This window comes from Eleutherodactylus coqui, chromosome 1 (assembly GCF_035609145.1).
Source record: "Eleutherodactylus coqui strain aEleCoq1 chromosome 1, aEleCoq1.hap1, whole genome shotgun sequence".
Taxonomy (NCBI): Eukaryota; Metazoa; Chordata; class Amphibia; order Anura; family Eleutherodactylidae; genus Eleutherodactylus; species Eleutherodactylus coqui.
This window is the reverse complement of record NC_089837.1, coordinates 364,378,227-364,391,162: the sequence shown is the minus strand read 5'-3', so window position 1 is coordinate 364,391,162 and position 12,936 is coordinate 364,378,227. Positions and strand designations below refer to the sequence as shown.

Here is a 12,936-nt window from a genome sequence, read left to right as displayed (position 1 = left end):
CTTCTAAAAGAACAGTAGTTACCAAGTATAATGCTGTATGGTGCCTCCGTGAGGCCAACTATTCTCCCCCAGAAGTAATGTTTTATAGGGGAGTATACGACATATCGCTTTTTCCCCACAGATTCCGTGTGTCCATGAGACCTTAAAGGGGTTGTCCCGCGATAGCAAGTGGGGTTATACACTTCTGTATGGCCATATTAATGCACTTTGTAATATACATCGTGCATTAAATATGAGCCATACAGAAGTTATTCACTTACCTGCTCCGTTGCTGGCGTCCCCGTCGCCATGGTGCCGTCTAATTTCAGCGTCTAATCGCCCGATTAGACGCGCTTGCGCAGAAGGGTCTTCTGCCTTCGGCTCGGTCCGGCACGAGCGGCGTTCTGGCTCTGCCCCCTTCTACACGTCATCGCGTAGCTCCGCCCCGTCACGTGTGCCGATTCCAGCCAATCAGGAGGCTGGAATCGGCACATGTGATGGGGCGGAGCTACGCGATGACGCGTAGAAGGGGCGGAGCCAGAACACCGCTCGTGCCGGACCGAACAGAAGTCAGAAGACCCTTCTGCGCAAGCGCGTCTAATCGGGCGATTAGACGCTGAAATTAGACAACACCATGGCAACGGGGACGCCAGCAACGGAGCAGGTAAGTGAATAACTTCTGTATGGCTCATATTTAATGCACGATGTATATTACAAAGTGCATTAATATGGCCATACAGAAGTGTATAACCCCACTTGCTTTCGCGAGACAACCCCTTTAAGATTAATTACAGCACAGTCTACTTTCCTGATATTAGCGCAGGAAACTAAAACAAATGATTATACATTAGTTACTTCTTTGTTAATGGCAATTTATAAAATTAAAGATTAAACTTTTAAACGTTTAAAAAGTAAACTTTTGCTACTTTCATTCTGTGTACTTTAAAAAAAAGTCCCTTGCAAGTATCATGTAGAAAAAACTCTGCTGGCACTGAGGTAAATAATAAAAGAGGAAGTAGAAAATTTCAAGTTGTAGCCTTAGAGCATCATTATTAACTTTGTGAAGAAAAACTTCCCCTTCGGCTACAGCAGACAAATAAGAAGGTTGCCAGTTTCTGATGAGAACAGTTGATGTACTGTAGCAGCGAGGGGACATCTTTATGTTAGTTGTTTCGGCATCATTTTCCTGAACTACAAGAGAAAGGTAAGAATTACAATTCTGCAAGTATTCTCTGTTCTCTAGATGTATCTCTAGACTTTCCAAAAACTCCTTTATTTTTCAAATAAACTTTTTATTTCCAAGACTAGGTTGAAACAAAGGAGGAGGAAGTTCACATTTTAGATTTTACAGAATGCCTCCCCAACATGTAATAACATTCGTATAGTGTATCTATATCTGAATCACTAAAATAACAAAATGCCCATGTTTGGAATTTAAGTTTAATGGTCCAGAAAATGTATCTGTTTACACAGGTGATTGTTTTTATACTAACACATTGAGACTTATTTACTATCTAACATGCTTTGTGCCACATGTGCTATGTGTCTTAGGTACTTTGTCACCTTTTTTTGCTGCGTCTGACATGGGAGTCTTCCTTCATAGAAAAGGAGGAGTAGCCCAAACTACTAGAAAAATTGCACCACATTGTGATAAACTGCACCAAAATCAACTAATAAGTCCCAAGAAAAAGTTCACCATGCTGGGATTTACAGTAGCACTTCAGCCAGGGTATAGGTGGAGTGCACGAGACAGCTGGTTGTGTTCATAGTATTCTGTATTGCAAAAGTGTCTCCAGAAACAGTTTACTTAGTTGCCATCCTCGACACACTGTCCAGTCAAAAACTAATTAGAGCAAATCATGCATGTTCCACCACTGCTGGTTACTGCAAGACACAAAGAGCTGTCACACCGAATCTGTGGGTGTAAATCCTGGATGCTCAAAAGAGTACAGCATCAAATACAAAATAATTTCATATTAGATACAAATAAAAATTTATTTGATGATTCCAACATTATTTTGCACCTCATATAGGTATAATTTTAGTGACATCAAAAAAAATCCTTTTAAGTATCTCACTTACACAGGATCCAAAATTACAACAAATTTTGGATAATGGAGTGGTGTGTGCAGCCAAATGGGGTGTAACTCTTGGCAATTTACTCTCTGCCAATGAGTTTAAAGATAACCACAAAACAACTAATACCTGGTTAAGTGTAGAAGGCTTTTTTCCATGTGCCATCACAAGGATAATGTATGTGTAGGAGATGAGCGAACATACTCATTTAAGGTGATTTCGCAATCGAGCATGGCTTTTTTCTGGTAACTGACTACTCGGGCGAAAAGATTCGGGGGGCGAGGGGCGGCATGGTGGGGCGGGGGGTAGCAGTGGGGAACAGGAGGGAGCTCTCTCTCCCCTCGCCACCCCCCCCCATTCCCCTCTGCAACCCCCCACTCACCCCCAGCGCCCCCCGAATCTTTTCGCCCGAGTAGTCAGTTACTGGAAAAAAGCGGTGCTCGATTGCAAAATCACCCTAAACGAGTACGTTCGCTCATCACTAGTAGGTGATAAATCACAATTATTTTACTCATTTGATATGAAGCAGGTTTATAATATTATGATACCCATCATGTTGTTTGTCATCTAGTATAGATCTTGCAACCTGACATGTAGGATGTACAATGAGGAAGCTCAAAATCAGAGTAGCCAAACACATAATTGTCATACAAAGGAACTATTCAAACACATCAGGTGCTACAAAGCATTTTATTAAAAAAATGTGTGTCTCTTCAATCCTTTTGTTTCAAAGGCATTGGCATAGTTTAAAAAAAGCATCAAGAGGAGGGAATTAGAGCAGACAAGTTGCCACTAGGGAGGCATTTTGGATACTCAATTTAAAAACAAGATTCCCATTAGGGGCGAACCACAAGAATGATCGATTATATATTTACTAGGTATATGAAGGGTTTAATGCATGTTTCTGGCTACTTTAGTATGCTAGTTACTTTGCTAATTAATATGCACTTGTTTCATAAGTAAATCATTACATTATGTATATCTCCAAGGGTCCATTGGAACATCCCGGTGCACTCCTCTAAGCAACATTCAGGTTGAGAGCAACATTTGCAAGATTGGGTAAGCTGACCTTTTTTCGGTTTTTGATTATGATTGGTTAGCCTTGTTTTTAAATACTGTATTGTTTTTAAGGTCATTTATTCTGTATACAGGGATCTTGTCGGTTCGAAATGTGTAAGTTGATCACTGTAAAGGCACCTTTCTTGTACTCATTTTAACATGGTATAATAAAGCAAAGAGTTTTTATGAAATTGTCATGTGTCATTGGCTTGCACATTTGGAACTTAATAAGAGATGAGCGAACGTACTCGTTTAGGGCGATTTCGCAATCGAGCACCGCTTTTTTCGAGTAACTGACTACTCGGGCGAAAAGATTCGGCGGGCGGCGTGGTGGAGCGGGGGGTAGCAGTGGGGAACAGGGGGAGCTCTCTCCCCCCCCCCACTCCCCTCTGCAACCCCCCCGCTCACCCCCGGCGCCCCCCGAATCTTTTCGCCCGAGTAGTCAGTTACTCGAAAAAAGCGGTGCTCGATTGCGAAATCGCCCTAAACGAGTACGTTCGCTCATCTCTAAACTTAATGTATTTGGATATGGAGAATTCATTTCTGGTATTATTTTTGTAAAATATTGAGGTTTACCTACTGGGAAATGGTAATTAAAATTAGGGGATAATGTTCATATTAATCATATTACGCTTGCCTTTTGTTGACAGTTTAGAGACATTTTGTATCAACTAATAACATTTACTTAATTGAAATGCAAGATGGAAGTAAAATAAAACCTGCTTTAGTCGCTGCTAGTAATAAAACACCAGTAAATTACAATAATTTGAACAGAAGAACAAACAGGTGATAAAACAACGTGCATACGAATAATGACTGAACTGCAAAAAAGTATATCTGCATTCTGTTTTAGTGCGCAGGAAAACTCCAGACAGTCAGTGATATAGTTATTAGTTATTATGTAAGCTTGGGACACTTTTAGAAAGTCTTTCTTTGTTTTCAAAGAAGGCATCACTTCCAGATTATGCAACTGTGTTGGTATAAAGCCATCTCTCTTGGCCAACCACACACTGATTCAGCTGTCTCGGTAACATATTGGACTGCTCTATCACAACTCTGAGTGTGTAGTGAATATGGAGGAAGCTCCAGGGGGGCAACTTTCAATGCATCATGATGGGCCAAAGACTTGTTTGCTGAGAAAACTGGTTCAGTGATGGTCTCTGCCTCCCAATCAATAAGTGCTTTGAGGTCGCAAGCATCAACCGTTTACCGTTTCTGGAACTATACAAGGCGGCACTGCAGTGGAACCTTGGTCACTTCCAGCCCTGACTGCCATTATTGTGTCAACTGCAAACACTCTCTGTCTTTTATACTTTTTATGATTTATTGCTTGGATATTTGCATCGCAAATATCAATGCATAGAGTTGCTTGTCCGAAAGGTCACAATCCGAATTGACCATTAACCAGATCAGACAAACAAAACTGACTCTTAAAACAATAACAGCACTAAGCTTCGAATATACTTATGGCCCCAGTTCAGTCTTAAGACAATGATGAAAGATTTGCATGATTAATTAGACAATAGATCACAAGACTCCATAGACAATGATGGTACTATGTGCAAATATTAACTTGGTTCCAGCGGGTCTATAATACTCAGTGATACAATCCTTATAATTTATACAGTTAACATTCATGGCTGTCTGAATACAAGATGGAGGACTACAAGTAGCCAATTATATTTGTACCACAGCCGTGTTCTTTTTTTATGCGCGTATTATACGCAATGAATATAGGTGTATATAAATGGGTCAATGAAAATCAATGTGCTTTCATTGACTCCATTCACCACGTATTATGTGCATGCATATTGTAAGCCTTGTGTGGTGCAGAGTGTTAAGACAGCTGAAATGCAGTCCTAAGCTCTTGCTTATGACCTGAAGGTTGCAAGTTCAATCCTTACATGGTTCATGTAGCCGGATCAAGGTAGACTCATCCTTCTGAGGTTGGTAAAATGAGTACCCAGCTTGGTACTGAAAGCACAGCGGAAAAAGTTGGTGCTATACAAATGACAAGATCTTTATGTTCGTACTGAACCACAGAATAAAGTTGACATGTCAGTTATACCACATCTTGTACGCTGTAAAAACAAGACCCACCAAAAATGGCGCAGGTGCATTTTTTTTATTTTACACATCACTTAGAAATTTTTCACATTTTTTCAGTAGATTATATGGTATGTTAAATGGTACCAGTGAAAAATACAACTTGTCCCACAAAAGGAAACTCTCAGTTGGCTATATTGATGAAAAAATAAAGAAGTTTTGATTTTTTAATGCAGGGAGGAAAACACACACACAAAAAAAAGCAAAATGCCTGAGAAGTGAAGGGTTAGTGCATGTAAAGTATCTATTTGAAAGGATTTCAAAGTGATTTTCGCTCCATCTATAAAGCTTTATATTTTTAGAGTTTTTTCTTTTTACAATGATTAGGCTTTTATGAGTGAAAAGATTAAGCAAATAACTCTTTTCCAAATTAAGTAACATTAGAGATAGAATTTAAATCTGTATCTGCCATTTTTTTTAATATCTAATAGAACTTAGGGAAATTGTGTCCGGTATAGTGCTGCAGGTACAGTAAGGGCTCATTCACGCTGGCGTATTGTCAGCGCAAATGGGCTGCAATGAAGACAGCGCTACGTGATACTCTCAGCGTTGTATGCCTACGTCACTATGAATGAGCACTTAGGTATAATTCACAAGGCTGATTTTTTCATCCAAGTGCAATCTGAGTTTGTAATTGAGCACACTCGGACTGAACTCAGACACAACAATTCTTGCTCAAAAGTTGCTCAAAAGACATCTTTTGAGCGATAATCGTTGTGTGCATTTACAGGGCAAGGTGATCGCTCAAATGGCAGTTTTAATGACAGTTTTGAGCGATCACTTTGCGCTCCGAGTGGGGTATACAGAAGACAGCTGGAGCGTTGTCTTCTGTATACTCCTGCTGTGTTCACCGAGCGCACAGCTGTTATACAGCTGAGCGCTCTGAGTGGGGTATGCAGAAGACAAGCGGGCGCTTGTCTTCTGCATCCAGCTGTTCTCTTCTCGGAGCGATCAGCTAGTATACAGCTGTGTGCTCTGAGTGGGGTATGCAGAACACAGCTGGACCACTCTGTTCTTCAAACCTGGCTGTGTTCACGGAACGGGATACCAGCTGAAACAATAGTATCAGCTGTATCCTGCTGTGAACTTCTGATAAGGCTGATTGTTCTCTTTCAGCATGCTGGAAGAGAACAATCAGCAACTCGTTAATGAAAACTGCACAATGTCCGTGCAATTAGACCCAACGATTCTCGCTCAAAAGACGGCTTTGAGTGATTTTTGAGCAAGAATCATTGTGTCTAAACCAGCCTTAACTGACTCACTACTTCTGCACAGAATATTGTAATATGTTAACCAGAAACTATGGTGGTTTCATACTAACCAGAAACTATGGTGGTTTCATACTAATGCCACATTTCATGTTTTGTCTTTTTTGGAATTTTTCAGTGCAAAAAATGTTGATGGTGAATCCCCCCCCCCCCCCCCCTTCCCTTGCTTGCATTGCACAATTCGTTTGTAAACCATTTCCTGTTTCATATGTCTATACATAACTTAACAGGTGCCATGGAAACAGATTTCCCACTTTTGCAGAAATGAAACACAGATTCCTAATCTCATCTATTACTTCATAGTGATATAATTCTCTAATAGGATTTTGAATTTTTTCTACATTGAGAATAAGAATACATAAAAAATAAAACAGTATTAATTGATGTACCCATTGGCGTTTTTTTCAACTGATCCAGTTTTATAAAAAAGGGAAATCATCTGTAAGCTTTCTACTTACATCTATTTTCAGGATTTAAAATGTGCTGGCGGTTCTGCAACAAATGAGACTCAGTGGTTCTGGCTTCAAATCTTAACAAGGGCAACATCAACTTTGAAAAATTCCATATAGCCATCACTCTCGGTCAGATTTCAACCTACAACTCAAGCACTGCAGGGCAGCAGTGCTAGTGACTGAGCCACCACACTTGTTCTTCCATTGCCAGAGAAATAGAAAAGCAAGAAGAATAAACCCAAAGAGAACCATAAAAAGCAAATACAGATATCACCCTTGGTCAGATCTGAACCTACAACTCCAGCACTGCAAGGCAGTAGTGCTAACAAATGAGCCACCATACTTCTTCTTTCATTGCCAGAGAAAAAAAAAGGAGCAAGAAGAAAAAACAGAAAGAGAACATAAAAAGCTAATGCAGCCATCACCCTTGGTCAGATTTGAACCTACAACTCCAGCACTGCAAGCCACCATGCTTTTTCTTCCTTCTCTGTAAGAGGAGGAGAGCAAGAAGCAAAAACAGAACATACAAAGTGCATGCAGATGTTGTCTTTGGTCAAATATGAACCTAGGACCCCAGCACAGCAAGATAACAGTGGTAAGAACTAAGCCACCATATTTTTTTCTTACTTCTTCTCCTTCTCCCTCTTTCTTTCTTCCTCCTACCACAGAGGAGAAGGAGAATAAGGAAGTGAAGGTGAAAGGGAAGAAGGAGAATAATAACAAGATTTTCTTCCTCTGCTCCTTTCTCTTCTCATTCTCCTCTGGAGAAGGAAGAAGCAGGACGAAGAGCAAGAAAAAAGCTTGATGGCTCACTGGCTAGCACTGTTGCTTTATAACACTGGGGTTCTAGGTTCAAGTCTGACTATGGCCAACTTTTGCATGGAAGTTGTATGTTCTCATTGTGTTTATTTTTATCAAGCATTGTAGCGCAGTCATTAGCACTGCTGCCGTTGTAGGTTCAACGCTGACAAAGGGTTATAGCTGATGTTTTAAAGTTGATGTTGCTCTTGATGAAATTTGAACCTAGAACCCCAGTATTGCAGGGCAACGGTGTTAACCACTAAGCCACATTCATTCAAAAACTACCATCACCAAACAGATTGTCTTCAAGTTCTATCCACCTCCCATTGAGTACAATGCAAAAAAAAGAGGATCGGTATTACAAAACTGAAAACAAAAGTGCAGCAGTCTACACTTTTGATCCAGTGAAAAAAATTCAATGGAGATGGAAGATACAGAAATGGATTCAAACAGAAGACCTTCTGCTTCAATACATTTCCATGGACTTGAAAGAGAAATGTTTTCTTTCTGTTTTGCTGTTTCCACAATGGATCAGCAAAATGGAAATTAAAATGCTATTGTGAAAAGGCCCTTAACCCTTTCCAATCCACTGTTTGACCTCTGAAGACATTATGATTTAAGGCTGTACAGCTTCGATGTTGGAAGACGTCCGTCTGAGTTCTCTTACTGTATATTGCCAGCCTCTCTGCTGTCAGAGCCTATCCAGGGTGTCACCTCATGCAGTACTGGCTTTAGCCAGCATATAGCGCCATTGTATAATGGCAGAAAAAGAATAAGCCCGCTAGGAAAACCAGGATACAAATTGGATTGGAAAGGGTTAACAATGTAGCTCTGTAATTTCTTGACTGTCATTTTGGTGGCCAATAGCAATTTGCTGTCTACAGATTTCCCACAATCCTGTGTGTTACAGGATGTAATTTTCGTTATTAAAACAAAATATAATTTAATATGCCACTTGTGAACAATCTCTTAACCTTTTCAGGACAAGCCATTTTTGGACTTCAGGAGCTAACAAATTTTTTAGACCTTTCCACTCCTAATAACATTTTTATTTTTGTATCAGTTGTGTTGTTCTTACATCGTTTAGCACTGACCTATACTGTCATAATAATTCTGTAGAAATATCCACAGGCACCTATTAGGCTTTTATAAGAGACAGCCCTAAGGACACTTATCAGGTCTTTTGGGCTGTTAATACTGACATCCGCCCTGATGATCATGTTACCCTCTTGTAAAGTTTGAGCAAGTTAATTCTCTAGATTGGAATTTTGTCTGACACCCAGCAGTTGCAGAGGGAGTGCTTCTGTGTATTACAGTGGGACAGCCTTAGGGCATTACCTTAGGGCCCAATGTCCACGGGCGGATTTGTTTTGCGTAAATCAAGCCGCCCATAGGGAAGCATCCGCACATGAATTAAAGCATGCAGATTAGTTTTGCAGACCTTTCGGTCTGGAAAACAAATCGCAGCATGCTTCATCTCAGTGCGGTTCCAGCACGGACAGCTTCCATTGAAGTCAATGGAAGCTGTCCAATCCACGACCCATTTGCAATTGAATCACGGACATGGGAAGCAGGAGTTTAAAAAAAAAAATAAATCTACTGCACATGTGCGGCGGTGTTTCGGACGGAGCTTCTGCACACATCTGCAGCAAAGAAAATGGAAGACCCGGACATGTTTACAGAAGACCCGGATGGGTAAGCAGGGTCCTTAGCCGCGGGCAGGGTCGGATTCCGCTGCAGGCTCTGATACACCCATGAGGCCTAAAGGTGTAGTCTAAGAAGAAAAAAGATTACATTTAAATCTCAGTGCCCTATTAAAACATAAAGTCAAAGTCTTTTCACCTGATCCCCTGCAGCTCCTATTCCAATAGTATCTAATCACCTGCAGCACTCTTCTTACAGCTCTAGAGATAACATTCTGTCGCAGGGCCATGTCACTGTTGCAGCTAAATACCAGTTGGCTGCAGAAGTTACATTACCTTGTGATGGGACATCATAGCTGGAACCAGAAGAGGAGTGCAGCATCGGGACACAGATATTACCGCTTAGCATACTGTAAAATATAAATTGATGTTTGGCCAAGTTTATTATGCTTTTACAAACATAATATTTCCTATTTGGTTTTCAGAATATCGATATGCTTTCAGAGGGATACCTGTATAAAATCCAGGCTTGCTACAATAATGACATAAGCATGTTGCATCGTAACAATGTGACTGAAGGACCAAAAGAAGTGGCTGGTGTATGCACAATCAATTTTTTCTCTGCACATGAGACACGGAGCAAAAGGATTTTCAGGAAATTTGGTTCATTTGAAAAGCGCAACACTCAAGTAAAACAACAAGCGGGTGCAAGTAATATCCAGGAAATGGTGGAAGGCTTGATGTACGAAGAGTCATCTGAAAGCATAAGTGAAAACTTACGCTCAAACAAAGAAACCTTCTTGGTTGCATCATCTTGTAAACATATCTGTAGAGACTATAATGACTTACATGTGGCTGGGGACCAGGTGATGGCTGATTTCACTTGTAATAGCAGCTTTGAATTTTGCGAGGGCCCTTTCTTGCAATCTTCTGAAATTCCTCCGAACATGGAGTCTTTAGGCATCCAAGCAAATAGGACCACCAAAAGAGGCAGTAAAAGGTATTCCTGGAAAGTATGCAGTGAAAAAGACAAGAGCATCATTAACCATGAGCAACCAATGTCTAACACCGCTCTCAATGAGTACTTGGAAAGAAAGGTTATTGAGCTCTATAAGCAGTATATGATGGACATAAGCTGCAGTACTGCTACAAACCACATCGTGACCTCGGAGCATGTTATGAACAACATCCAGCAGATAAGCATGCAGTTGTCACGAGAGCAAAACATGGAAAGAAACAAGGCCAAAGACATGGTCATCAGTTATTTGCTGAGGCTTGCAAGCGAAAAACAGTCTAATGTTATTAGCACTCCAGACCTCCAGATCTCATCTAATCTTGCTTAAGAGTACAAATACATAATGTTATAACAACAATTAAAGAGGGTCTCTGGCACCATAACCACTGGGACTCCACCAATGAGCACAATGACAACCTAGGGTAAGAAAAGTAGCACCCTGGAACCCCCCTTTGTCATATTCCCAGGTCAAACCTTCACATGGACTATAATGCATGTAGAAGATCTGGTCGCACAACAGCCCGGAAGCCTTCGGCGCCCATTAGGCCTCTATTCCCCTTGTAAGAAGACTAGTACGATGAGTGAAGTATGATAGTTTGGGCCCCTGTTATAGATTTTGCATTAAGACACATCAGCTTCAAGTTATGCCTTTGTCCATGTGAAACATTGATTTCTTACCCAAAGGATAGATAGGTAATCAATGTAATAGTCCAGTCCAACCACTTTAGGAATTTGTATCATATACAATTAGTAAACATAATGGATATTTGGGGGGAGATTTATAAAACTGTCTAAAATAAATGCTGTTATTGATGCCCATAGCAACTAATCGAAACACAGTTTTTTATTTCATATTCCGCTCTTGAAAAATAAAAGCTGAGCTGGCGGCCTCTTCGCATTGCGCACTTTCTAATATCAAGCACAGCAGTATTGTAGGTCACTGATGAATAGTTCAGGTCACATGCACCTCCATCTGTGGCTATGTCATAAATGGGACCTCTCCGCTGGCAGCACTCAAGAGGAGCGACACTCTACAAATGTGAAGATCTGGGCTGCTATAGTAAAAGACATTTACTCCCCTTATCAATATAATGTTGTTCCTGCACCTGTGTACAAATTAGTAGAACTTGGCCAATCCCTTACACTTGTAATTCACTAGCAGTGGCAAACACAAAGCTCAAATCTCCAAACTATACAGAACAGAACTGTTTTTTAAAGGGGTTGTCCCGCGCCGAAACGGTTTTTTTTTTTTTTCAACCCCCCCCCCCCCCCGTTCGGCGCGAGACAACCCCGATGCAGGGACAGAAAAAAAGAACAGCACAGCGCTTACCTGAATCCGGTGACTTCTATACTTACCGGTTGAAGATGGCCGCCGGGATCTTCTTCCTCCATGGACCGCAGCTCTTCTGTGTGGTCCATTGCCGATTCCAGCCTCCTGATTGGCTGGAATCGGCATGTGACGGGGCGGAGCTACACGGAGCCCCATTGAGAAGATAAGAAGACCCGGACTGCGCAAGCGCGTTTAATTTGGCCATTCGACCATTTTAGACGGCGAAAATTAGACGGCAACCATGGAGACGAGGACGCCAGCAACGGAGCAGGTAAGTGAAAAACTTTTTATAACTTCTGTATGGCTCATAATTAATGCACGATGTACATTACAAAGTGCATTATTATGGCCATACAGAAGTGTATAGACCCACTTGCTGCCACGGGACAACCCCTTTAAGTAGCTACTCAGCTACTTAAAAAACAATTAGGTATGCAAATGAAGCCTTCTCTGAACTCAGCTAATAGCCCAGGGCTATTATCTGAGCTCAGATCCTTTGTTCTCCACAGAAAAACAATGCTATCAGCACTCCGCCGTGGAGAACTACTGATAAAAGTGAGTAACGATTTTTAGGTTGAACTGAATTTAACCATCAGCTAGCAGTACCCGAAAAGAGGACGATGGGCGCACATTTACACGCACCGTTTATCGCTAAAACGATCGCCGATTTTTTAGCGATCATCGGCTGGTGTAAATGGGCCTTTAGATTGAAGTAGGTTGCTAATTAATTAGCGATTGGACAAACAATCGTCTGGTAACCGTTTATTTCACTAATGCAGATATACACATTTTAGTCTATATTGAACATCACAGCTGTTCAAACTGGCCATACATGTCCAATGACACCAGCCAATGGATTAAATACCTTTCTGGGAAGGTTCTTTCAGTGAAAGATTGTTCATCCCAGGAAGATCTTTTGTCCAACTATTGGATGGAAATTTCAAACGCATTCAATATCTTTCCAGATGATGGCTGTCATTGGCTGGCTGCAACAATCCTTCACTGTTAAATTTCACCCAAGAAGCAATCATTTTGGCTGAAATTGTCCATTTTCATCAACTTCAGTCTAATGTGAATGGGTACCTTAACAGATAAGTGTGAAGAAAGCTCAGATCACATTTTATTTTACTTTTCAGATGTGACCATCCATAATAATTTTATCACCTGTGGGGAATAAACAAATATTTAACAGATATCATGAAATAAG

At 40.9% G+C, this 12,936-nt stretch overlaps 1 protein-coding gene across 1 annotated transcript; it reads left to right on the top strand.

Annotated features, from left to right (window-relative positions):
• The first annotated feature begins 1,109 nt into the window (after positions 1–1,109).
• TASL (TLR adaptor interacting with endolysosomal SLC15A4) lies at positions 1,110–11,594 on the top strand. Its single transcript, XM_066592692.1, has 3 exons — positions 1,110–1,183; positions 3,045–3,114; positions 9,870–11,594. The coding sequence occupies exon 3, from the start codon at positions 9,879–9,881 to the stop codon at positions 10,725–10,727; it is 849 nt and encodes a 282-aa protein (XP_066448789.1). The 5' UTR covers positions 1,110–1,183; positions 3,045–3,114; positions 9,870–9,878; the 3' UTR covers positions 10,728–11,594.
• The last annotated feature ends 1,342 nt before the right edge of the window (positions 11,595–12,936 follow it).

Coding starts and splice junctions, on each gene's coding strand:
- TASL (XM_066592692.1), top strand. CDS start 9,879: ATGCTTTCAGAGGGATACCTGTATAAAATCCAGGCTTGCTACAATAAT.